General features: G+C 59.7%; 1 protein-coding gene across 1 annotated transcript in view; it reads right to left on the bottom strand.

The window, feature by feature from the left end:
• LOC121274179 overlaps positions 1-27,389 on the bottom strand; it is a 124,427-nt gene that overhangs the window by 9,926 nt on the left and 87,112 nt on the right. Inside the window, exons 3-8 of the mRNA XM_041181379.1 lie at positions 22,629-22,718; positions 20,841-20,917; positions 20,131-20,525; positions 14,804-14,875; positions 12,621-12,700; positions 1,511-1,538 (exon numbers count right to left, since the gene is read on the bottom strand). Of these exons, the coding sequence (XP_041037313.1) occupies positions 1,511-1,538; positions 12,621-12,700; positions 14,804-14,875; positions 20,131-20,525; positions 20,841-20,917; positions 22,629-22,718 (742 nt within the window). The remainder of the gene's footprint in view (positions 1-1,510; positions 1,539-12,620; positions 12,701-14,803; positions 14,876-20,130; positions 20,526-20,840; positions 20,918-22,628; positions 22,719-27,389) is intronic.

A 27,389-nucleotide genomic window follows, 5' to 3' on the forward strand; every position in this document is an offset into this window, starting at 1 on the left:
CGAGGATGTTGCCTGGGATGAAACATTTAAGTTATGAAGAGAGGTTGGATAGACTTGGGTTCTTTTCGTTGGAGCAGAGAAGACTGAGGGCTGACCTGATCGAGGTGTACAAGATTATGAGAGGCAGGGACAGGGTGGATAGGGAGCAGCTGTTCCCCTTAGTTGAAGGGTCAATCACGAGGGGACATAAGTTCAAGGTGAGGGGCAGGAGGTGTAGGGGGGGATGTGAGGACAAACTTTTTTACCCAGAGGGTAGTGATGGTCTGGAATGCGTTGCCTGGGAGGGTGGTGGAGGCGGGTTGCCTCACATCCTTTAAAAAGTACCTGGATGAGCACTTGGCATCGTCATAACATTCAAGGCTATGGGCCAAGTGCTGGTAAAGGGGGTTAGGGTAGGTAGGTCAGGTGTTTCTCACATGTCGGTGCAGACTCGATGGGCCGAAGGGCCTCTTCTGCGCTGTGAGACTCTGTGACCCTGTGGAATAAGGTTGTCCGGTTGCAGAAGATATTACAGTTCGAGAGGGAAACGTCACCGCTGGTGGAATCAAAACTAGCCGATGAGGAATTGAGAAGGAGATAAAGCTGAGGTTAGTAGAAAGCGGAGGGGAAGTGAAATCAGAAGCAAGGGACTGACCAACTCTGCAGAAAAACCAACGGACGACTGGAAAGGGGAAAAGACAAGAGTTGACGGAGGTTAATTCCGAACGCCCGGCAAAGTGAGAACGGCTTCAAAGAAACGTCTCAGGATCCTCCCTCCTCGAGACTTCAGGAGCCAGGGGGCTACGGGGAGGTTTGCGGGGGGGGGGTGGGGGGAACACGTTCGGCGCACAGGGATGAACCCGGACACCAATAAGGAAAAGTATGGCTGAGGGGGGTTGGGGAGAGAAATGGATCAAATACGTGTCAAATACGGAAGCTTTAATCACTGGAAATGGCTCATCTTCATTTGTGCGTGTTCTTTGTTTTAAAAGGCACTGGCCCTTAAAGGGTTAATGCGAGGTCTCCGGTTGCCGCTGTTCCTGGAAAATACAGCATTTTGCAAGAACAGGTAATGAAGCGGTTTTAAAGGTAGTAGCCTGGTAGACATCTGCATGGAGATAGCTGCTGGACTGAAGAAGCTACGATTCATAGCTACTGTTCATACACACAATCCCCGTCCCCCCCACCTCCGCCTTAGATGAAAACATAACACCTTAGGTGAAACGAGTGGATTGAGTTAAAATGAAGGCCAGAGAGAGAGAGAGAGAGGGGGAGAGAGGGGGAGAGTAGCACACAGAGGGAGACACAGAACACACACTGACCACCCTCCACCCCACACGCCCATCGTCCAGCCTGGGGATTGCCTGTGGCCTGAGAGAGAGGGAGAGTAACACAGGGAGAGACACGGAATAGACTGACCGTCCCCGCACACTGACCACCCCACCCCCCACACGCCCGCCGTCCGGCCCAGGGCCTTTCCCTGACTCCGGCCTGAGGCCTACCTCACAAGGCCCCAGTCCCATTTTCTTACCGTTTCTCGCTGCATTTCCTGGATGTCCCTGTGGTGAAGAAGGGGAAATCGATCTTTTAAATCAACAAGCTAAACTTAAATAAAAACTAAATAAAACTCACCTCCTACAGCGAGTGGCCCAGAGTGACCACACGGATCCGGAGTGACCACACGGATCCGGAGAGGTTTTTTATTCATTCATGGGATGTGGGGGTCACTGGCCGGGCCCAACATTTATTGCCCATCCCTAATTGCCCCCTTGAGAAGGTGGGGGGTGAGCCGCCTCCTTGACCCGCTGCAGTCCCCGTGTGGTGTAGGTACACCCACCGTGCTGTTAGGGAGGGAGTTCCAGGATGTTGTCCCGTGTGGTGTAGGTACACCCACCGTGCTGTTAGGTAGGGAGTTCCAGGATTTTGTCCCGTGTGATGTAGGTACACCCACCGTGCTGTTAGGGAGGGAGTTCCAGGATTTTGTCCCGTGTGGTGTAGGTACACCCACCGTGCTGTTAGGGAGGGAGTTCCAGGATTTTGTCCCCGTGTGGTGTAGGTACACCCACCGTGCTGTTAGGGAGGGAGTTCCAGGATTGTGAGCCAGCGACAGTGAAGGAACGGCCGATATATTTCCAAGTCGGGATGGTGAGTGACTCGGAGGGGAACTTGCAGGTGGTGGTGTTCCCCATGTGTCTGCTGCCCTTGTCCTTCTAGGTGGTAGAGGTGGTGGGTTTGGGCAGCGCTGTCGAAGGAGCCTTGGCGAGTTGCTGCAGTGCATCTTGTAGATGGTACACACACTGCTGCCCCTGTGCGTTGGTGGTGGAGGGAGTGAATGTTTGTGGATGGGGTGCCCATCAAGCGGGGCTGCTTTGTCCTGGACGGTGTCGAGCTTCTTGAGTGTTGTGGGAGCTGCACTCATCCAGGCAAGTGGGGAGTATCCCATCAAACTCCTGACTTGTGCCTTGTAGATGGTGGACAGGCTTTGGGAGAGAGCACGTCAACCCAGACAGACCACAGCCCAGAAGGATCACACCGACACAGGCTGACTGCATCGTCTCAGGGTGAGCGTATTGTGCCAGGTTAGTGCGTTGTCCTGGAGTGATCCAGACACAGAGTGATCACACTGTCCCAGAGGGAGTGCTTCGTTCTAGATTGACTGATTCATCCCAGAGTGATGATATCATTCCAGAGTGACCACATCAGCCCAGGGGGCAATACTGACCCGTAGTGACTGCATCATCCCAGAGTGACCTTGAACCAGAGTGACCCTGACCCAGAGTGACCGCATTATCCCAGAGTGACCCTGACCCAGAGTGACTGCATCATCCCAGAGTGACCCTGAACCAGAGTGACCACATCATTCCAGAGTGACCCTGACCCAGAGTGATCCAGACACAGAGGTCACACTGTCCCAGAGGGAGTGCTTCATTCTAGATTGACTGATTCATCCCAGAGAGACCGCATCATTCCAGAGTGACCACATCGGCTCAGGGGGCAATACTGACCCGGAGTGACTGCATCATCCCACAGAGACTATCATGCCATGGTTCTGCTTAGTCCCGGAGAGACACTGACCCAGAATGACCGCATCATCCTAGAGTGACGCTGACACAGAGTGACCGCATCATCCCAGTGTGACCCTGACCCAGAGTGACCGCATCGTCCCAGTGTGACCCTGACCCAGAGTGACCGCATCGTCCCAGTGTGACCCTGACCCAGAGTGACCCTGACCCAGAGTGACCGCATCAACCCAGAGTGACCACATCATCCCAGAGTGACCGCATCATCCCAGAGTGACCCTGACCCAGAGTGACCACATCATCCCAGAGTGACCGCATCATCCCAGAGTGACCCTGACCCAGAGTGACCGCATCATTCCAGAGTGACCCTGACCCAGAGTGGCCGCATCATCCTAGAGTGTCCCTGTCCCAGAGTGACCCTGTCCCAGAGTGACCGCATCATCCCAAAGTGACCCTGTCCCAGAGTGACCGCATCATCCCAGAGTGACCCTGACCCAGAGTGACCACATCATGCGAGTGACCCTGACCAAAAGTGATCGCATCATCCTAGTGGCCGCATCATCCTAGAGTGACCCTGTCCCAGAGTGACTGCATCATCCCAGAGTGACCCTGTCCCAGAGTGACCGCATCATCCCAGAGTGACCGCATCATCCCAGAGTGACCCTGACCCAGAGTGACCACATCATCCGAGTGACCCTGACCCAGAGTGACCGTATCATCCCAGAGTGACCCTGACCCAGAGTGACCACATCATCCCAGAGTGACCACATCATCCCAGACTGACCCTGACCCAGAGTGACTGCATCATCCCAGAGTGACCCTGACCCAGAGTGACCGCATCGACCCAGAGTGACCGCATCATCCCAGAGTGACCGCATCATCCCAGAGTGACCGCATCATCCGAGTGACCCTGACCCAGATCGACCGCATCATCCGAGTGACCATGACCCAGAGTGACCACATCATCCCAGAGTGACCCTGGCCCAGAGTGACCACATCATCCCAGAGTGACCATGACCCAGAGTGACCCTGACCCAGAGTGACCGCATCATCCCAGAGTGACCATGAGCCAGAGTGACCGCATCATCCCAGAGTGACCACATCATCCGAGTGACCCTGACCCAGAGTGACCGCATCATCCCAGAGTGACCATGACCCAGAGTGACCACATCATCCCAGAGTGACCCTGACCCAGACCCAGAGTGGCCACATCATCCCAGAGTGACCCTGACCCAGCGTGACCCTGACCCAGAGTGACCACATCATCCCAGAGTGACCATGACCCAGAGTGACCGCATCATCCCAGAGTGACCGCATCATCCCAGAGTGACCCTGACCTAGAGTGACCACATCATCCGAGTGACCCTGACCCAGAGCGACCGCATCATCCCAGAGTGACCATGACCCAGAGTGACCCTGACACAGAGTGACCGCATCATCCAAGAGTGACCGCATCATCCCAGAGTGACCCTGACCCAGAGTGACCACATCATCCCAGAGTGACCCTGACCCAGAGTGACCCTGACCCAGAGTGACCCTGACCCAGAGTGACCACATCATCCCAGAGTGACCGCATCATCCCAGTGACCATGACCCAGAGTGACCCTGACCCAGAGTGACCGCATCATCCCAGAGTAACCCTGACCCAGAGTGACCGCATCATCCCAGAGTGACGCTGGCCCAGAGTAACCGCATCATCCCAGAGTGACCCTGACCCAGAGTGACCCTGACCCAGAGGGACTACATCATCCCAGAGTGAACCTGACCCAGAGTGACCGCATCATCCCAGAGTGACCGCATCATCCCAGACTGACCCTGACCCAGAGTGACCACATCATCCCAGAGTGACCCTGACCCAGAGTGACCGCATCGACGCAGAGTGACCGCATTATCCCAGAGTGACCGCATCATCCCAGAGTGACCACATCATCCGAGTGACCCTGACCCAGAGGGACCGCATCATCCCAGAGTGACCCAGACCCAGAGTGACCACATCATCCGAGTGACCCTGACCCAGAGTGACCGCATCATCCTAGAGTGACCCTGACCCAGAGTGACCACATCATCCGAGTGACCCTGACCCAGAGTGACCGCATCAACCGAGTGTGATCCTGACCCAGAGTGACCGTATCATCCCAGAGTGACCCTGACCCAGAGTGACCACATCATCCCAGAGTGACCCTGACCCAGAGTGCCACATCATCCGAGTGACCCTGACCCAGAGTGACCGCATCATCCTAGAGTGACCCTGACCCAGAGTGACCGCATCATCCCAGAGTGACCCTGACCCAGAGTGACCCTGACCCAGAGAGACCATGACCCAGAGTGACCGCATCATCCCAGAGTGACCGCATCATCCCAGAGTGATCGCATCATCCCAGAGTGACCCTGACCCAGAGTGACCACATCATCCGAGTGACCCTGACCCAGAGTGACCGCATCATCCTAGAGTGGCCGCATCATCCTAGAGTGGCCGCATCATCCTAGAGTGACCCTGTCCCAGAGTGACCGCATCATCCCAGAGTGACCCTGTCCCAGAGTGACCGCATCATCCCAGAGTGACCGCATCATCCCAGAGTGACCCTGACCCAGAGTGACCACATCATCCGAGTGACCCTGACCCAGAGTGACCGCATCATCCCAGAGTGACCCTGACCCAGAGTGAGCACATCATCCCAGAGTGACCCTGACCCAGAGTGACCGCATCGACCCAGAGTGACCGCATCATCCCAGAGTGACCGCATCATCTGAGTGACCCTGACCCAGAGTGACCGCATCGACCCAGAGTGACCGCATCATCCCAGAGTGACCGCATCATCTGAGTGACCCTGACCCAGAGTGACCGCATCATCCCAGAGTAACCCTGACCCAGAGTGACCGCATCATCCCAGAGTGACGCTGGCCCAGAGTAACCGCATCATCCCAGAGTGACCCTGACCCAGAGTGACCACATCATCCCAGAGTGACCCTGACCCAGAGTGACCCTGACCCAGAGGGACTACATCATCCCAGAGTGACCCTGACCCAGAGTGACCGCATCATCCCAGAGTGACCGCATCATCCCAGAGTGACCGCATCATCCCAGAGTGTCCCTGTCCCAGAGTGACCGCATCTTGCAAGAGTGACCCTAACCCAGAGTGACCACATCATCCCAGAGTGACCCTGACCCAGAGTGACGGCATCATCCCAGAGTGATCGCATCATCCCAGAGTGATCGCATCATCCCAGAGTGACCCTGACCCAGAGTGACCACATCATCCCAGAGTGACCCTGACCCAGAGTGACCACATCATCCCAGAGTGACCCTGACCCAGAATGACCACATCATCTGAGTGACCCTGACCCAGAGTGACTGCATCATCCCAGAGTGACCCTGACCCAGAGTGACCGCATCATCACAGAGTGACCCTGACCCAGAGTGACCACATCATCCCAGAGTGACTGCATCATCCCAGTGTGACCCTGACCCAGAGTGACCGCATCATCCCAGCGTGACCATGACCCAGAGTGACCCTGACCCAGAGTGACCGCATCATCCCAGAGTGACCCCGGCCCATAGTAACCGCATCATCCTAGAGTGACCACATCATCCAAGAGTGACCCTGACCCAGAGTGACCCTGACCCAGAGTGACCGCATCATCCCAGAGTGACCCTGACCCAAAGTGACTGCATCATCCCAGAGTGACCGCATCATCCCAGAGTGTCCCTGTCCCAGAGTGACCGCATCTTGCAAGAGTGACCCTAACCCAGAGTGACATCATCCCAGAGTGACCCTGACCCAGAGTGACCGCATCATCCCAGAGTGACCCTGACCCAGAGTGACCCTGACCCAAAGAGACCGCATCATCCCAGAGTGACCCTGACCCAGAGTGACCGCATCATCCCAGAGTGACCCTGACCCAGAGTGACCGCATCATCCCAGAGTGACCCTGACCCAGAGTGACCACATCATCCCAGAGTGACCCTGACCCAGAGTGAACACATCATCCCAGAGTGACCACATCATCCGAGTGACCCTGACCCAGAGTGACCGCATCATCCTAGAGTGACCCTGACCCAGAGTGACCGCATCATCCTAGAGTGACCCTGACCCAGAGTGACCCTGACCCAGAATGACCGCATCATCCCAGAGTGACCCTGACCCAGAGTGACTGCATCATCCCAGTGTGACCCTGACCCAGAGTGAACGCATCGTCCCAAGTGACCCTGTCCCAAGGTGACCGCATCATCCCAGAGTGACCGCATCAGCCCAGAGTGATCGCATCATCTCAGAGTGACCCTGACCCAGAGTGACCACATCATCTGAGTGACCCTGACCCAGAGTGACCGCATCATCCTAGAGTGGCCGCATCATCCTAGAGTGACCCTGTCCCAGAGTGACCCTGTCCCAGAGTGATCGCATCATCCCAGAGTGACCCTGTCCCAGAGTGACCGCATCATCCTAGAGTGACCCTGACCCAGAGTGACAACATCATCCGAGTGACCCTGACCCAGAGTGACCGCATCATCCCAGAGTGACCCTGACCCAGAGTGACCGCATCATCCCAGACTGACCCTGACCCAGTGACAGCATCATCCCAGAGTGACCCTGACCCAGAGTGACCGCATTGACCCAGAGTGACCGCATCATCCCAGAGTGAACGCATCATCCCAGAGTGAACGCATCATCCCAGAGTGACCACATCATCCGAGTGACCCTGACCCAGAGGGACCGCATCATCCCAGAGTGACCCTGACCCAGAGTGACCACATCATCCGAGTGACCCTGACCCAGAGTGACCGCATCATCCTAGAGTGACCCTGACCCAGATTGACCACATCATCCGAGTGACCCTGACCCAGAGTGACCGCATCATCCCAGAGTGACCCTGACCCAGAGTGACCACATCATCCCAGAGTGACCCTGACCCAGAGTGACCGCATCAACCGAGTGTGACCCTGACCCAGAGTGACCGCATCATCCCAGAGTGACCCTGACCCAGAGTGACAACATCCCAGAGTGACCCTGACCCACAGTGACCACATCATCCCAGAGAGACCCTGACCCAGAGTGACCACATCATCCAAGTGGCCCTGACCCAGAGTGACCGCATCAACCTAGAGTGACCCTGACCCAGAGTGACCGCATCATCCCAGAGTGACCCTGACCCAGAGTGACCCTGACCCAGAGTGACGGCATCATCCCAGAGTGACCGCATCATCCCAGAGTGATCGCATCATCCCAGAGTGACCCTGACCCAGAGTGACCACATCATCCGAGTGACCCTGACCCAGAGTGACCGCATCATCCTAGAGTGGCCGCATCATCCTAGAGTGACCCTGTCCCAGAGTGACCCTGTCCCAGAGTGACCACATCATCCGAGTGACCCTGACCCAGAGTGACCGCATCATCCCAGAGTGACCCTGACCCAGAGTGACCGCATCATCCCAGAGTGACCCTGACCCAGAGTGAACGCATCGACCCAGAGTGACCGCATCATCCCAGAGTGACCGCATCATCCCAGAGTGACCGCATCATCCGAGTGACCCTGACTCAGAGTGACCGCATCATCCCAGAGTGACCACATCATCCCAGAGTGACCCTGACCCAGACCCAGAGTGACCACATCATCCCAGAGTGACCCTGACCCAGAGTGACCACATCATCCCAGAGTGACCCTGGCCCAGAGCGACCACAGCATCCCAGAGTGACCATGACCCAGAGTGACCCTGACCCAGAATGACCGCATCATCCCAGAGTGACCATGAGCCAGAGTGACCGCATCATCCCAGAGTGACCGCATCATCCCAGAGTGACCACATCATCCGAGTGACCCTGACCCAGAGTGACCGCATCATCCCAGAGTGACCATGACCCAGAGTGACCACATCATCCCAGAGTGACCCTGACCCAGACCCAGAGTGGCCACATCATCCCAGAGTGACCCTGACCCAGAGTGACCCTGACCCAGAGTGACCACATCATCCCAGAGTGACCCTGGCCCTGAGTGACTGCATCATCCCAGAGTGACCATGACCCAGAGTGACCCTGACCCAGAGTGACCGCATCATCCCAGAGTGACCATGACCCAGAGTGACCGCATCATCCCAGAGTGACCCTGGCCCAGAGTAACCGCATCATCCCAGAGTGACCCTGACGCAGAGTGACCACATCATCCCAGAGTGACCCTGACCCAGAGTGACCCTGACCCAGAATGACCGCATCATCCCAGAGTGACCCTGACCCAGAGTGACTACATCATCCCAGAGTGACCCTGACCGAGTGACCGCATCTTGCAAGAGTGACCCTAACCCAGAGTGACCACATCATCCCAGAGTGACCCTGACCCAGAGTGACCACATCATCCCAGAGTGACCGTGACCCAGAGTGACCGTGACCCAGAGTGACCGCATCATCCCAGCGTGACCCTGACCCAGAGTGACCGCATCATCCCAGAGTGACCCTCACCCAGAGTGACTCTGAGCCAGAGTGACCGCATCATCCCAGAGTGACTGTGACCCAGAGTGACCCTGACCCAGAGTGACCGCATCATCCCAGAGTGATCCTGACCCAGAGTGACCGCATCATCCCAGAGTGACCCTCACCCAGAGTGACTCTGACCCAGAGTGACCGCATCATCCCAGAGTGACCCTGACCCAGAGTGACCGCATCATCCCAGAGTGACCCTGACCCAGAGTGACCCTGACCCAGAGTGACCGCATCATCCCAGAGTGACCACATCATCCCAGATTGACCCTGACCCAGTGACCACATCATCCCAGAGTGACCCTGACCCAGAGTGACCCTGACCCAGAGTGACCGCATCATCCCAGAGTGACCCTGACCCAGAGTGACCGCATCATCCCAGAGTGACCCTGACCCAGAGTGACCCTGACCCAGAGTGACCGCATCATCCCAGAGTGACCCTGACCCAGTGACCACATCAGCCCAGAGTGACCCTGACCCAGTGACCACATCATCCGAGTGACCCTGACCCAGAGTGACCACATCATCCTAGAGTGACCCTGACCCAGAGTGACCCTGACCCAGAGTGACCGCATCATCCCAGAGTGACCGCATCATCCCAGAGTGACCCTGACCCAGAGTGACCTGACCCAGAGTGACTGCGTCATCCCAGAGTGACCGCGTCATCCCAGAGTGACCGCATCATCCCAGAGTGACCCTGACCCAGAGTGACCGCATCATTCCAGGGTGTCCCTGACCCAGAGTGACCGCATCATTCCAGAGTGACCCTGACCCAGAGTGACCACAACATTTCAGAGTGACCCTGACCCAGAGTGACCACATCATCCCAGAGTGACCACATCAACCGAGTGACCCTGACCCAGAGTGACCGCATCATCCCAGAGTGACCCTGACCCAGAGTGACCACATCATCCCAGAGTGACCCTGACCCCGAGTGACCACATCATCCCAGAGTGACCCTGACCCAGAGTGACCACATCACCCGAGTGACCCTGACCCAGAGTGACCGCATCATCCTAGAGTGACCCTGACCCAGAGTGACCACATCATCCTAGAGTGACCCTGACCCAGAGTGACCCTGACCCAGAGTGACCGCATCATCCCAGAGTGACCCTGACCCAGAGTGACTGCATCATCCCAGTGTGTCCCTGACCCAGAGTGACCGCATCATCCCAGAGTGATCGCATCATCCCAGAGTGACCCTGACCCAGAGTGACCACATCATCCGAGTGACCCTGACCCAGAGTGACCGCATCATCCTAGAGTGGCCGCATCATCCTAGAGTGACCCTGTCCCAGAGTGACCCTGTCCCAGAGTGACCGCATCATCCCAGAGTGACCCTGTCCCAGAGTGACCGCATCATCCCAGAGTGACCGCATCATCCCAGAGTGACCCTGACCCAGAGTGACCACATCATCCGAGTGACCCTGACCCAGAGTGACCGCATCATCCCAGAGTGACCCTGACCCAGAGTGACCGCATCATCCCAGAGTGACCCTGACTCAGAGTGACCGCATCATCCCAGAGTGACCCTGACCCAGAGTGACCGCATCGACCCAGAGTGACCGCATCATCCCAGAGTGACCGCATCATCCCAGAGTGACCACATCATCCGAGTGACCCTGACCCAGAGTGACCACATCATCCCAGAGTGACCATGACCCAGAGTGACCACATCATCCCAGAGTGACCCTGGCCCAGAGTGACCGCATCATCCCAGAGTGACCATGACCCAGAGTCACCGCATCATCCCAGAGTGACCATGACCCAGAGTGACCCTGACCCAGAGTGACCGCATCATCCCAGAGTGACCATGACCCAGAGTGACCGCATCATCCCAGAGTGACCCTGGCCCAGAGTAACCGCATCATCCCAGAGTGACCCTGACTCAGAGTGACCACATCATCCCAGAGTGACCCTGACCCAGAGTGACCCTGACCCAGAGTGACCCTGACCCAGAGTGACCCTGACCCAGAATGACCGCATCATCCCAGAGTGACCCTGACCCAGAGTGACTACATCATCCCAGAGTGACCCTGACCCAGAGTGACTGCATCATCCCAGGGTGTCCCTGTCCCAGAGTGACCGCATGTTGCAAGAGTGACCCTAACCCAGAGTGACCACATCATCCCAGAGTGACCACATCATCCCAGCGTGATCGCATCATCCCAGCGTGATCGCATCATCCCAGAATGACCCTGACCCAGAGTAACCACATCATCCCAGAGTGACCGTGACCCAGAGTGACCCTGACCCAGAGTGACCGCATCATCCCAGAGTGACCCTGACCCAGAGTGACCACATCATCCTAGAGTGACCCTGACCCAGAGTGACTCTGACCCAGAGTGACCGCATCATCCCACAGTGACCCTGACCCAGAGTGACCGCATCATCCCAGAGTGACCCTGACCCACAGTGACCACATCATCCCAGAGTGACCCTGACCCAGAGTGACCCTGACCCAGAGTGACCGCATCATCCCAGAGTGACCCTGACCCAGAGTGACTGCATCATCCCAGAGTGACCCTGACCCAGAGTGACCCTGACCCAGAGTGACCGCATCATCCCAGAGTGACCCCATCATCCCAGAGTGACCGCATCATCCCAGAGTGACCCTGACCCAGAGTGACCACATCATCCCAGAGTGACCACATCATCCCAGAGTGACCCTGACCCAGAGTGACCACATCAACCGAGTGACCCTGACCCAGAGTGACCCTGACCCAGTGACCGCATCATCCCAGAGTGACCCTGACACAGAATGACCGCATCGACCCAGAGTGACCCTGACCCAGTGACCACATCATCCTAGAGTGACCCTGACCCAGAGTGACCGCATCAACCCAGAGTGACCCTGACACAGAGTGACCGCATCAACCCAGAGTGACCCTGACCCAGAGTGACCGCATCAACCCAGAGTGACCCTGACCCAGAGTGACCACATCATCCCAGAGTGACCCTGACCCAGAGTGACCACATCATCCCAGAGTGACCCTGACCCAGAGTGACCCTGACCTCTCTCACCCTGATCTCTGACACTGACCCTTCCCTCCTCAACACCCACCTCCCTCCCTGACCTCTGACCATTGGACACTGACCCCTAGCCTCCAGACGCTGACCCCTGACCCCAGCCCCGTGCGGCGGTGACACTGACCAGTTTGAAGACGTTGCTCAGATTGCTGGATCTTTTGTTGTTTTCATGGTTGGAGGAATATGAGGAGGCCCCAGACTCATCTGGGAGAGAGGGAGAGAGACAGACAGAGAGAGGGAGGGGGGAAGAGAGAGAGAGAGAGAGAGCGTTAAAACATAATCTGGGTTAGAAGGTCCCAGGTCCGAGTGGGGAAGGGGAGCGAGGATTGGTGGGAGGCGGGGAAGGGGGTGGGGGGAAATCGAGCAGCAGGTTAGCAAAGAGCCGGGAGTGAATTCCCGAGGCACCAGCTCCGGGAAAGTGAGGCGGGATCGACTGTGCTACTGACGCACCCCAGGGTCGAATATCTGGCTGTTCACTGGCTCAGTTCAGAGGCAGCCGAGTATCCAGAAGCAACATCACCCTGGGCAACAGGGAGGGGCATCGACAAGGGTAAGGGGGAGAGGGGGAGGGGCATCGCCCAGGGCAAGGGGGAGAGGGGGAGGGGCATCGCCAAGGGCAATGGGGAGAGGGGGAGGGGCATCGACAAGGGTAAGGGGGAGAGGGGGAGGGGCATCGCCCAGGGCAATGGGGAGAGGGGGAGGGGCATCGCCCAGGGCAATGGGGAGAGGGGGAGGGGCATCGCCCAGGGCAATGGGGAGAGGGGGAGGGGCATCGCCCAGGGCAATGGGGAGAGGGGGAGGGGCATCGCCCAGGGCAATGGTGAGAGGGGGAGGGGCATCGCCCAGGACAATGGTGAGAGGGGGAGGGGCATCGCCCAGGACAATGGTGAGAGGGGGAGGGGCATCGCCCAGGAGAATGGGGAGAGGGGTAGGGGCATCGCCCAGGGCAATGGGGAGAGGGGGAGGGGCATCGCCCAGGGCAATGGTGAGAGGGGGAGGGGCATCGCCCAGGACAATGGGGAGAGGGGTAGGGGCATCGCCCCGATCAACGTGGAGGGGCATCGACAAGGGTAAGGGGGAGGGGGAGGAACATCGCCCAGGGTAAGGGGGAGGGGGAGGAACATCACCCAGGGTAAGGGGGAGAGGGGGAGGAACATCGCCCAGGGTAAGGGGGAGAGGGGGAGGGGCATCGCCCAGGGTGAGCGAAGAGGGGGAGGGGCGTCGCCCAGGGCAGTGGGGAGAGGGGGAGTGGCGTTGCCCAGGGTGACTGGAGAGGGGGAGGGGCATCGCCCAGTGCAACGGGGAGAGGGGGAGGGTCATCGCCCAGTGCAACGGGGAGAGGGGGAGAAGGAGAGAGGGAGAGGGGAGGGGCATCGCCCAGGGTGACCAGAGAGGGGGAGGGTCATCGCCCAGTGCAACGGGGAGAGGGGGAGGGGCATCACCCAGTGCGACAAGGAGAGGGGGAGAGGGAGAGGGGGAGGGGCATCGCCCAGGGTGAGCGGAGAGGGGGAGGGGCATCGCCCAGGGTGACTGTAGAGGGGGAGGGGCATCGCCCAGGGTGAGCGCAGAGGGGGAGGGGCATCGCCCAGGGTGACTGTAGAGGGGGAGGGGCATCGCCCAGGGTGAGCGCAGAGGGGGAGGGGCATCGCCCAGGGTGACTGTAGAGGGGGAGGGGCATCGCCCAGGGTGAGCGCAGAGGGGGAGGGGCATCGCCCAGGGTGACTGTAGAGGGGGAGAGGCATCGCCCAGGGTGAGCGCAGAGGGGGAGGGGCATCGCCCAGGGTGAGCGTAGAGGGGGAGGGGCATCGCCCAGGGTGAGCGTAGAGGGGGAGGGGCATCGCCCAGGGTGAGCGTAGAGGGGGAGGGGCATTGGCCAGTGTGACTGGAGAGGGGGAGGGGCATCACCCAGGGTGAGCAGAGAGGGGGAGGGGCATCTCCCAGGGTGACTGGAGAGGGGGAGGGGCATCGCCCAGGGTGACTGGAGAGGGGGAGGGGCATTGGCCAGGGTGAGCGTAGAGGGGGAGGGGCATTGGCCAGGGTGAGCGTAGAGGGGGAGGGGCATTGGCCAGTGTGACTGGAGAGGGGGAGGGGCATCACTCAGGGTGAGCGGAGAGGGGGAGGGGCATCGCCCAGGGTGAGCGGAGAGGGGGAGGGGCATCGCCCAGGGTGACTGGAGAGGGGGAGGGGCATCGCCCAGGGTGACTGGAGAGGGGGAGGGGCATCGCCCAGGGTAGGCATGGGGGAGGGGGAGGGGAGCTGCATAATGGGGGTGACTCAGTGCTAAGGGAGACAGTGGGATTCCTTTACCAGCGTCCAGTACAACGTAGGAGTCAGCTGTCCGCTCAGGGAGTGTAGGAGCCCAGTATTCACTGGCCACATCTGTAAACAGAAATCAACCAGTCATTAAATCTCAGAATAACCCATCCCCCCGACTATTCCTGACATCGCACTCAGCGTCCCTCACATACACAGAAGAGGGAGCGCCGCACTGTGGGAGGGTCAGTGCTGAGGGAGCACCGCACTGTCGGAGGGTCAGTGCTGAGGGAGCGCCGCACTGTCGGAGGGTCAGTGCTGAGGGAGCGCCGCACTGTCGGAGGGTCAGTGCTGAGGGAGCACCGCACTGTCGGAGGGTCAGTGCTGAGGGAGCACCGCGCTGTCGGAGGGTCAGTGCTGAGGGAGAGCCGCACTGTTTGCCGTTTCATTTGGAAATGAGATATCCCACGCTTGCTACTGGTAGGCAGGGGAGGACATGGTGGGGGGTGGGGAGGCTGTGTCCTCTGACCTGCAGCCAAAATTTACCCATCAGATGTCAAACATCAGTGAGTGATTATCTCTTCCCCTGAACTTTGGTCTGTTACTCTCTGCACAAAATTGTCACTGCGAACAACTGTAAACAGACATCATGGTCATGTGAAGTGTTTTGTATTTTGGTCAGTCTGAAAGATATGATATGGTGCGAGGGGGAGGGCAAGTTCCAGCTGTGTGTGGATTAATATAAACCCAAACACCCAAACCCTATCCACTGTCCCACACTCACCCCCTAGCCCTGTATCAATCCAAAACTAACCCCACTGCCCCGCTCTCTCCCCATAGCCCTGTATCAATCCCCAAACTAATCCCACTGCCCCACTCTTTCCCCATAGCCCTGTATCAATCCCCAAACTAATCCCACTGCACTGTTCTCTCTCTCTATATAGCCCTGTATGAAGCTAGTGCTGGAGAAATTAATGGGACTGAACACCAATTAATCCCCAGGGCCCAATAATCTAAATCCCAGACTACTAAAGGAGCTGGCCATGGAAATAGTGGATATATTAGTTGTCGTCTTCCAAAACTCTGTCAATTCTGGGACAGTTCCAGCAGATTGGAGGGTGTCAAATGTAACCCCACTGTTTAAAACAGGAGGGAGGGAGTAAACAGTGAATTACAGACCAGTTAGCCTAACATCAGTAAGTGGGCAAGCGGTAGAGTTTGTTAGAAAGGATGTGGTAAGAGGACACTTAGAAAATATCAACGGATTAGACAAGATCAACATGGATTTATGAAGGGTAATCATGTTTGACAAACCCACTGGAATATTTTTGAGGATGTAACTAGCAGGATAGATAAGGGAGAACCAGTCGATGTGGTGCATTTGGATTTTCAGAAAGCTTTTGATAAAGTCCCACACAAGAGCTTAGTGTAAAGTTCAAGTACATGGGATTGGGGGTCATATTTTGGCATGGATTGAGAATTGGTTAGCAGACAGGAAACAGAGAGTAGGAATAAATGGGTCTTTTTCGGAGTGGCAGGTGGTGACTAGTGAGGTACCACAGGGATCGGTGCTCGGGCCCCAGCTATTCACAATATATATCAATGATTTGGATAAGGGAACCAAATGTAACATTTCCAAATTTGCTGATGACACAAAACTAGGTGGGAATGTGAGCGATGAGGGGGGGTGTTAAGAGGCTTCAAGGTGATTTAGACAGGGTGAGTGAGTGGGCAAATACATGGCAGATGCAGTATAACATAGATAAGTGTAAAGTTATCCAGGTTGGTAGGAGAAACAGGATGGCAGAGTGTTATTTAAATGGTGATAGATTGAGAAATGTTGGTGTACAAAGGGACCTGGGTGTCCTTGTACACCAGTCACTGATAGCAAACATACAGGTGCAGCAAGCAGTTAGGAAGGCAAATGGTATGTTGGCCTTCATTGTGAGAGGACTTGAGTACAGGAGCGAGGATGTCTTACTGCAGCTGTACAGGGCCTTGGTGAGACCACACCTGGAGATTTGTGTGCAGTTTTGGTCTCCTTACCTAAGAAAGGATAGACTTGCTATAGAGGGAGAGCAGTGAAGGTTCACCAGACTGATTCCTGGGATGCAGGATTGTCGGATGAGGAGAGATTGGGCTGACTAGGCCCTGGATTCACTGGAGTTCAGGAGGAGGAGAGAGGATCTCATTGAAACGTCTAAAGCTCTGACAGGGATGGGCAGACTGGATTCAGGGATGATATTTCCTCTCGCTGAGTGGGGGGGTGCATCTAGAACAAGGGGTCTCAGTCTCAGGATACGGGGTGGACCATTTAGGACTGAGATGAGGAGAAATGTCTTCACTCTGAGGGTGGTGAACCTGTGGGATTCTCGAGCACAGGAGCTGTAGAGGCCAAGTCACTGAGTATACTTAAGAAGCAAATGGATAGATTTCCGGACTCCAAAGGCATCAAGGGGTCTGGGGGAGAGAGCAGGGGTACAGCATTGAGATAGAGGATCAGCCATCATCATATTGAATGGGGCAGCAGGCTCGAAGGGCAGAATGGCCTATCCCTGTTCCTATTTGCTCTGTTTCTAACCATCCGTATCTCTGTAACCTCCTCCAGCCCCTACAACCCACCCTAACTCTGTAACCAAATCCAGTCCCTACAACCCTCCCTATCTCTGTAAACTCCTCCAGCCCCTACACCCCTCCCTATCTCTGTAACCTCCTCCAGCCCCTACACCCCTCCCTATCTCTGTAACCTCCACCAGTCCCTACAACACTCCCTATCTCTGTAACCTCCTCCAGCCCCTACACCTCTCCCAATCTCTGTAACCTCCTCCAGCCCCTACACCCCTCCCTATCTCTGTAACCTCCACCAGCCCCTACACCCCTCCCTATCTCTGAAACCTCCTCCAGTCCCGACACCCCTCCCTATCTCTGTAACCTCCTCCAGCCCCTACACCCCTCCCTATCTCTGTAACCTCCTACAACACCTACAACCCTCCATATCTCTGTAAGCTCCTACAGCCCCTACACCAATCCCTCTCTCTGTAACCTCCTCCAGTCCCTACAATCCTCCCTATCTCTGTAACCTCCTCCAACCCCTACAACCCTCCTTATCTCTGTAACATCCTCCAGCCTCTACAACCCTCCACATCACTGTAACCTCCTCCAGCCCCTACAACCCTCCCTATCCCTGTAACCTCCTCCAACACCTACAACCCTCCCTATCTCTGTAACCTCCTACAACACCTACAACCCTCCATATCTCTGTAAGCTCCTACAGCCCCTACACGAATCCCTCTCTCTGTAACCTCCTCCAGCCCCTACACTCCTCCCTATCTCTGTAACCTCCTCCAACCCCTACAACCCTCCTTATCTCTGTAACATCCTCCAGCCTCTACAACCCTCCACATCTCTGTAACCTCCTCCAGCCCCTACAACCCTCCCTATCTCTGTAACCTCCTCCAACACCTACAACCCTCCCTATCTCTGTAACCTCCTCCAGCCCCTACAACCGTCCCTATCTTTGCAACCTCCTCCAGCCCCGACAACCCTCCCTATCCCTGTAACCTCCTGCAGCCCCTACACCCCTCCCTATCTCTGTAACCTCCTCCAGCCCCTACAACCCTCCCTATCTCCCTATCTCTGTAACCTCCTCCAACCCCTACAACCCTCCCTATCTCTGTAACCTCTTCCAGCTCCTACACCCCTCCTTATCTCTGTAACCTCCTCCAGCCCCTACACACCTCCCTATCTCTTTAACCTCCTCCAGCCCCTACACCCCTCCCTATCTCTGAAACATCCTCCAGACCCTACACACATCCCTATCTCTGAAACCTTCTCCAGCCCCTACAACCCTCCCTATCTCTGTAACCTCCTCCAGCCCCTACAACCCTCCCTATCTCTGTAACCTCCTCCAACACCTACAACCCTCCCTATCTCTGTAACCTCCTACAACACCTACAACCCTCCATATCTCTGTAAGCTCCTACAGCCCCTACACCAATCCCTCTCTCTGTAACCTCCTCCAGCCCCTACACTCCTCCCTATCTCTGTAACCTCCTCCAACCCCTACAACCCTCCTTATCTCTGTAACATCCTCCAGCCTCTACAACCCTCCACATCTCTGTAACCTCCTCCAGCCCCTACAACCCTCCCTATCTCTGTAACCTCCTCCAACACCTACAACCCTCCCTATCTCTGTAACCTCCTCCAGCCCCTACAACCGTCCCTATCTTTGCAACCTCCTCCAGCCCCGACAACCCTCCCTATCTCTGTAACCTCCTGCAGCCCCTACACCCCTCCCTATCTCTGTAACCTCCTCCAGCCCCTACAACCCTCCCTATCTCCCTATCTCTGTAACCTCCTCCAACCCCTACAACCCTCCCTATCTCTGTAACCTCTTCCAGCCCCTACACCCCTCCCTATCTCTGTAACCTCCTCCAGCCCCTACACACCTCCCTATCTCTGTAACCTCCTCCAGCCCCTACACCCCTCCCTATCTCTGAAACCTCCTCCAGACCCTACACGCATCCCTATCTCTGAAACCTTCTCCAGCCCCTACAACCCTCCCTATCTCTGTAACCTCCTCCAGCCCCTACAACCCTCACTATCTCTGTAACCTCCTCCAGCCCCTACAACCCTCCCTACCTCTGTAACCTTCTCCAGCCCCTACACACCTCCCTATCTCTGTAACCTCCTCCAGCCCCTACACCCCTCCCTATCTCTGAAACCTCCTCCAGACCCTACACACATCCCTATCTCTGAAACCTTCTCCAGCCCCTACAACCCTCCCTATCTCTGTAACCTCCTCCAGCCCCTACAACCCTCACTATCTCTGTAACCTCCTCCAGCCCCTACAACCCTCCCTATCTCTGTAACCTCCTCCAGCCGCTATACCCCTCCCTATCTCTGTAACCTCCTCCAGCCCCTACAACCCTCCCTATCTCTGTAACCTCCTCCAACGCCTACAACCCTCCCTATCTCTGTAACCTCCTCCAGCCCATACACCCCTCCCTATCTCTCTAACCTCCTACAACCCTCCGAGATCTCTGATCTCCTCCAATTCCGGCCTCTCGAGCATCCCCCGATTCCCATCGCTGCACCATTGGCGGCCGTGCCTTCAGCTGCCTGGGGGGGGGGGCCCTGAGCTCTGGAATTTCCTCCCTAAACCTCTCCCCCTCCCTCCCTCTCTCTCTCTCTCTCTCTCTCCTCCTTTTAACGCCCCTTAACAGCTGACCCCTTTGACCGAGCTTTGATTCGCCTGTCCATAAAATCTCTGCATGGGGCTCGGGAGCTGAAATCGGTCTGGTCTACGCTCCGCTTGAAGGTTGGTGTCCGAGCTATGGTTACGGTGCTAGGTAAATGCAGTGTGTTCGGGACCATCTCACCGCTGCTGGTGGCCGGCGAGCCTTGGGGGTCCAGGCCGGCCGGTCCGAAGTCGATCATGGCGTAGGAGATAGCGGCGGGGGAGCTGTGCGTCTCCTTGGCCTTCGGAGGGGCCTCCGGGTGGCTGCGCGGCTTTGCTGGGCGAGGCATGTCCTTGACGATCACCGTGCTGTACAGCAACGCCTCTAGGGCGGGCTGCCCCACCGGGGCCAGGTTCTCGTACGCGCAGCCCACCGCCGGCCGGGCCGGGGGAGGGGAGGCCTTGGGGGGCACCAGCACCCCCCCGGCCCCCGTCTTCGTCCGCGCCACTGCGGCATACGTCTCGTTGGCTGGACCCTCTCGAGGCATCGACTTCGCAGCTGGAGGCCTCGGGCCTAGCTCCGGGAGGCTGCTGGCGCTACCGTGGCAAGCGGCGCAGGTCGAACAAGCAGGAGGAAGGGAAAAGAGGAGGAAGTTAAATAAATGCAGGCGGCAGTGGAGACTTCACATCTCAATCACTTCCTCTACAGTCCAGAGCTTCACACCCAGAGCACAGAGATCCCAAACTCTGATCAAGGCTTAGATACAGAGTAAAGCTCCCTCTACACCATCCCCATCAAACACTCCCAGGACAGGTACAGCACGGGGTTAGATACAGAGTAAAGCTACACTGTCCACATCAAACACTCCTAGTCCCTCCCTCGTTCCCTGGTGACAAGCTGGCCAGTCTTACCTGAGAGGCTTGGGTGAAATTAGTGGTTTCGACAGAGGAGGTTGAGAGAGATGTTGACTGTGTGAGGCCCTGGGCTCCTGCGGAGAGATCAGAGGTACAGTGGGAGGTTAGGCAGGTGCTTGGCGTCGGTGGTGGGGGTAGGGGAGGAGAGTGCGCTGGGTTTCAGAGCCGCTGGGGTGGGAGCTGGAAGGCGGATGGGCAATTGTTGTTGAGGAGGGTCCTGTGATGGTGGCAGGCTGCGAGTGAACACAGCTCCATTTACCCCACACCCTTTGAGGAAGTCACCGCACTACAAGGGAAGTATCGCTTCCTCTTTACGCTCAGTTTTAACCTCTCAGCTGCCAGCCACTAAATGCATGCGCACTCTGTCGGGGTGGGTCCCAGTTGGCAGGTTCAGTATTGGCCCCAGGACACCACCCCAGCCCCCCCTCCACAACTCTAACCCCTATTCCTCCTCCAATCAGGGCCCTGGGATCTTTGACATCCACCTGAGAGGGTTAAAGGGAGCCTCAGGTTTAATGTCACATCCCAAATGTGGCACCTCCCACAGCGCGGCGCTCCCTCAGCACTGACCCTCCGACAGTGTGGCGCGCACTCAGCACTGACCCTCCGACAGTGCGGCGCTCCCTCAGCACTGACCCTCCGACAGTGCAGCGCTCCCTCAGCACTGACCCTCCCACAGTGCGGCGCTCCCTCAGCACTGACCCTCCGACAGCGCGGCGCTCCCTCGGCACTGACCCTCCCGCAGTGCGGCGCTCCCTCAGCACTGACCCTCCGACAGTGCGGCGCTCCCTCAGCCCTGACCCTCCGACTGCAGCGCTCCCTCAGCACTGACCCTCCGACAGTGCGGCGCTCCCTCAGCACTGACCCTCCGACAGTGCGGTGCTCCCTCAGCACTGACCCTCCCACAATGTGGCGCTCTCTCAGCACTGACCCTTCGATGGAGGAAGGGAGAGCACAAGGGGAAAGTAGAGTGAGGTGTAGGCAGAGGGACAGAGAGAAAGTGAGGCAAACACTGAGGGAGAGGGAGAGAGGAATAAAGAGACAGAGGGTGGTGGGGACAGGGAGGGAGGCATGGAGAGTCCAAGTGCGAGAGACTGAGAGTGGGGGGGCTAAGGACCTTGGGAGAGGGGCTGGGGGGGCCAGAGGGTGGGACAGGAGCTGGGGGGAGGGGCTGGGAACCGGCGAAGTGGCCGAGGGAGAGGGTCCGGGTCCGAGTGGGAGAAGGTCAGTGTCTTTGGGACAGGGGGAGGGTCCGAGGGAGAGTGTTAGTATCTGTGGGAGAGGGGGAGGGTCCGAGGGAGTGGGTCAGTGTCTGTGGGAGAGGGGGAGGGTCTGTGGGAGAGGGTCAGTGTCTGTGGGAGAGGGGGAGGGTCCGAGGGAGAGTGTTAGTATCTGTGGGAGAGGGGGAGGGTCCGAGGGAGTGGGTCAGTGTCTGTGGGGGAGGGGGAGGGTGCGAGGGAGAGGGTCAGTGTCTGTGGGAGAGGGGGAGGGTGCGAGGGAGAGGGTCAGTGTCTGTGGGAGAGGGGGAGGGTGTGTGGGAGAGGGGGAGGGTGTGAGGGAGAGAGGGAGGGTCTGTGGGAGAGGGGGAGGGTCTGTGGGAGATGGGGAGAGTCCGAGGGAGAGAGGGAGGGTCTGTGGGAGTGGGGGAGGGTGCGAGGGAGAGGGTCAGTGTCTGTGGGAGAGGGGGAGGGTCCGAAAGGGAGAGGGTCAGTGTCTGTGGGAGAGGGGGAGGGTCCGAGAGGCAGAGATTTAAGCCCGGGATGCTGGAATTTTCCGTTCTCTTACTTTCGCCAGGTTCTGATGGTCGTGTAGGCCTCTCGCCAATTCCTTCTGAAACATCTCAGCCACGAAACGATAGATAAACTCGTACTGGTCCTGTGAAGAGGGGACATGTTAATCTGGGAGGGAGGGAGAGCAGTCGGACGGACAGTACACAAGACACCCAGGGTGAGCTGAGAAGGGAATCGGTGGGGGTGGCAAGAGGGGGGGATCTGTGAGGGGAGGGGTTCCGGGATGGGGAGGTGTGTCCGTGTTGGGGAGGGGGTGTCCGGGTTGGGTAGGGGGTGTCGGGGTTGGGTAGGTGTCTCCAGGGTCGGGGAGGTGGGTCCATGTCGGGGAGGTGGGTCTGAGTAAGGAAGGGTTATCCGGATCGGGGAGGGGGGTCTGGATCGGGAAGGTGGGTACGGATCGGGGTGGTGGGTCCGGGTTGGGTTGGGGAGGGGGCTCTGGGTTGGGAAGTGGGGGTCCAGGTTGGGGAGGGGTGTGCGGGTAGGGGAGGGGGGTCCGTGTCGGGGTGGTGGGTCTGGATCGGGGTGGTGGGTTCAGGTTGGGTTGGGGAGGGGGCACTGGGTTGGGAAGTGGGGGTCCGGGTTGGGGAGGGGGGTCCAGGTCGGGTGGTCCGGGTCGGGGAGGGGAAGGGGTCCGGGTTGGGAAGGGGTTTCGGGTTGGGGAGGGGGTTGCGGGGAGGGTTTTCGGGTTGTGGAGGGGGTTACGGGGAGGGGTTTCGGGTTGGGGAGGGGGTTACGGGGAGGGGTTTCGGGTTGTGGAGGGGGTTACGGGGAGGGGTTTCGGGTTGGGGAGGGGGTTACGGGGAGGGGTTTCGGGTTGGGGAGGGGGTTACGGGGAGGGGTTTCAGGTTGTGGAGGGGGTTACGGGGAGGGGTTTCGGGTTGGGGAGGGGGTTACGGGGAGGGGTTTCGGGTTGGGGAGGGGGTTGCGGGTAGGGGTTTCGGGTTGTGGAGGGGGTTGCGGGGAGGGTTTTCGGGTTGTGGAGGGGGTTGCGGGGAGGGGTTTCGGGTTGTGGAGGGGGTTGCGGGGAGGGTTTTCGGGTTGGGGAGGGGGTTGCGGGAAGGGATCCAGGTCGGGGAAGGGGGTCCGGGTCGGGGTGGTGGGTCCGGATTGGGTTCAGGAGGGGGCTCTGCGTCGGAGAGAGGGGCCCGGGATGGAGAGAGGGGCCCCGGTTGTGGAGGGGGGTCCGGGTCGGGGAGGGGAAGGGGGTCCGGGTCGAGGAGGGGGGTCCAGGTCGGGGAAGGGGGTCCGCGTTGGGTTCGGGAGGGGGCTCTGGGTTGGGGAGGGGGGTCCGGGTTGGAGAGAGGGGCCCGGGATGGAGAGAGGGGTCCGGGTTGGGGAGGGGGTCCGGTTTGGGGACGGGGGTCCGGTTTGGGGAGGGGGGGTTCGGGTTGGGGAGGGGGTTTCGGGTTGGGGAGGGGGGTTCGGTTTGGGGAGGGAGGGTCCGGGTTGGGGAGGGGGGGTCCGGGTTGGGGAGGGGGGTTCGGGTTGGGGTGGGGGGGTCCGGGTTGGGGAGGGTGGTTCAGGTTGGGGAGGGGGGTCCGGGTTGGGGAGGGGGGTTCAGGTTGGGGAGGGGGGTTCAGGTTGGGGAGGGGGGTCCGGGTTGGGGAGGGGGGTTCAGGTTGGGGAGGGGGGTTCAGGTTGGGGAGGGGGGGTCCGGGTTGGGGAGGGGGGTTCAGGTTGGGGAGGGGGGTTCAGGTTGGGGAGGGGGGTTCAGGTTGGGGACGGGGGTCCGGGTTGGGGAGGGGGGTTCAGGTTGGGGAGGGGGGTTCAGGTTGGGGAGGGGGGTCCGGGTTGGGGAGGGGTTCAGGTTGGGGAGGGGGGTCCGGGTTGGGGAGGGGTTCAGGTTGGGGAGGGGGGTTCAGGTTGGGGACGGGGGTCCGGGTTGGGGAGGGGGGTTCAGGTTGGGGAGGGGGGTCCGGGTTGTGGAGGGGGGTCCGGGTTGGGGAGGGGGATCCGGGTTGGGGAGGGGGGTTCAGGTTGGGGAGGGGGTTCGGGTTGTGGAGGGGGGTTCAGGTTGGGGAGGGGGTCTGGGTTGGGGAGGGGGGTCTGGGTTGGGGAGGGGGGTCTGGGTTGGGGAGGGGGGTCCGGGTTGGGGAGAGGGGTTCGGGTTGGGGAGGGGGTCCGGGTTGGGGACGGGGGTTCGGGTTGGGGAGGGGGTCCGGGTTGGGGAGGGGGGTCCGGGTTGGGGAGGGGGGTCCGGGTTGGGGAGGGGGGTTCGGGTTGGGGAGGGGGGTCCGGGTTGGGGAGGGGGGTCCGGGTTGGGGAGGGGGTCTGGGTTGGGGACGGGGGTCCGGGTTGGGGAGGGGGGTTCGGGTTGGGGAGGGGGGTTCGGGTTGGGGAGGGGGGTCCGGGTTGGGGAGGGGGGTTCGGGTTGGGGAGGGGGGTCTGGGTTGGGGAGGGGGTCCGGGTTGGGGAGGGGGGTTCAGGTTGGGGAGGGGGTCCGGGTTGGGGAGGGGGGTTCGGGTTGGGGAGGGGGTCTTGGTTGGGGAGGGGGTCTGGGTTGGGGAGGGGGGTTCGGGTTGGGGAGGGGGGTTCAGGTTGGGGAGGGGGGTTCGGGTTGGGGAGGGGGTCTGGGTTGGGGAGGGGGTCTGGGTTGGGGAGGGGGTTCAGGTTGGGGAGGGGGGTCTGGGTTGGGGAGGGGGATCCGGGTTGGGGAGGGGGGTTCGGGTTGGGGAGGGGGTCTTGGTTGGGGAGGGGGGTTCGGGTTGGGGAGGGGGTCTTGGTTGGGGAGGGGGGGTCGGGTTGGGGAGGGGGGTCCGGGTTGGGGAGGGGGGTTCGGGTTGGGGAGGGGGGTTCGGGTTGGGGAGGGGGGTTCAGGTTGGGGAGGGGGGGTCCGGGTTGGGGAGGGGGGTTCGGGTTGGGGAGGGGGGTTTGGGTTGGGGAGGGGGGTTCAGGTTGGGGAGGGGGGTCCGGGTTGGGGAGGGGGGTTCGGGTTGGGGAGGGGGTCCGGGTTGGGGAGGGGGTTTCAGGTTGGGGAGGGGGGTCTGGGTTGGGGACCGGGTTTCAGGTTGGGGAGGGGGGTTCAGGTTGGGGAGGGGGGTCTGGGTTGGAGAGAGGGGGTTCAGGTTGGGGAGGGGGGTTCAGGTTGTGGAGGGGGGTCCGGGTTGGGGAGGGGGTCTGGGTTGGGGAGCGGGGTTCGGGTTGGGGAGGGGGGTTCAGGTTGGGGAGGGGGGTTCAGGTTGGGGAGGGGGGTCTGGGTTGGGGAGCGGGGTTCGGGTTGGGGAGGGGGGTCTGGGTTGGGGAGGGGGGTTCGGGTTGGGGAGGGGGGTTCGGGTTGGGGACGGGGGTCTGGGTTGGGGAGGGGGGTTCGGGTTGGGGAGGGGGTCTGGGTTGGGGAGGGGGTCTGGGTTGGGGACGGGGGTTCGGGTTGGGGACGGGGGTCTGGGTTGGGGAGGGGGGTTCAGGTTGGGGAGGGGGTCTGGGTTGGGGAGGGGGGTTCGGGTTGGGGAGGGGGTCTGGGTTGGGGAGGGGGTCTGGGTTGGGGACGGGGGTTCGGGTTGGGGACGGGGGTCCGGGTTGGGGAGGGGGGTTCGGGTTGGGGAGGGGGGTCTTGGTTGGGGAGGGGGTCTGGGTTGGGGAGGGGGGTTCGGGTTGGGGAGGGGGTCTGGGTTGGGGACGGGGGTTCGGGTTGGGGAGGGGGTTTCAGGTTGGGGAGGGGGTCTGGGTTGGGGAGGGGGTCTGGGTTGGGGACGGGGGTTCAGGTTGGGGAGGGGGTCTGGGTTGGGGAGGGGGTCTGGGTTGGGGAGGGGGTCTGGGTTGGGGACGGGGGTTCGGGTTGGGGACGGGGGTCTTGGTTGGGGAGGGGGTCTGGGTTGGGGAGGGGGGGTCCGGGTTGGGGAGGGGGTCTGGGTTGGGGAGGGGGGTTCGGGTTGGGGAGGGGGTCTGGGTTGGGGAGGGGGGTTCGGGTTGGGGAGGGGGTCCGGGTTGGGGAGGGGGTCCGGGTTGGGGAGGGGGGGTCCGGGTTGGGGAGGGGGTCTGGGTTGGGGACGGGGGTTCGGGTTGGGGACGGGGGTCTTGGTTGGGGAGGGGGGTTCGGGTTGGGGAGGGGGGTTCGGGTTGGGGAGGGGGTTTCAGGTTGGGGAGGGGGTCTGGGTTGGGGAGGGGGGGTCCGGGTTGGGGAGGGGGTCTGGGTTGGGGACGGGGGTTCAGGTTGGGGAGGGGGTTGACGACGCTGTGGGTGGCCTGACTCGGGAAAGGACAGGGAGAGTCCAGAGGTGAAGGGCTCGGGCTGGCGAAGCTGTGACTAGGCCCGACCTGTACATCCAGGCGTGGGGCCGGCGGCACAGGGACAGCCGCTGGGGGAGACCCCCACTCACACCAGCAGGTGGGTCGGAATGTGACTGGGGAGGGAGCAGCAGAGGGAGCGGGGCCAGGGGGAGTAAAGGGAAAGGCAGCAAGGGATGGGGTCAGGGAGCAGACACTGACTGTCCCACCGACACCTCCTCCGGCCCCCGAGCCGGGGCCTGAGGGTTAGGCCAGGCCAGGCGGGCAGCCTTGAACACGACCCGGGGTCAAAGGGCAGTACAAACCGATCCCCCCACTGTCGGCTCAGCAGTTTGACAGGGCAGGAGGCTAGATCCTGTGGGTAGGCCGGATACTCAAGGCTGGATCGCTATCGGAGGCGCTGCTCATCGAATCAGGTCACAGCCCCGGTCGCACAACCTTCTCCAGGCTGGACACAGAGCTGTACCTGTCCTGGGAGTGTTTGATGGGGACAGTGTAGAGGGAGCTTTACTCTGTATCTAACCCCGTGCTG

The sequence above is a fragment of the Carcharodon carcharias genome (genome assembly GCF_017639515.1).
Source record: "Carcharodon carcharias isolate sCarCar2 chromosome 35 unlocalized genomic scaffold, sCarCar2.pri SUPER_35_unloc_1, whole genome shotgun sequence".
NCBI classification, from domain to species: Eukaryota; Metazoa; Chordata; class Chondrichthyes; order Lamniformes; family Lamnidae; genus Carcharodon; species Carcharodon carcharias.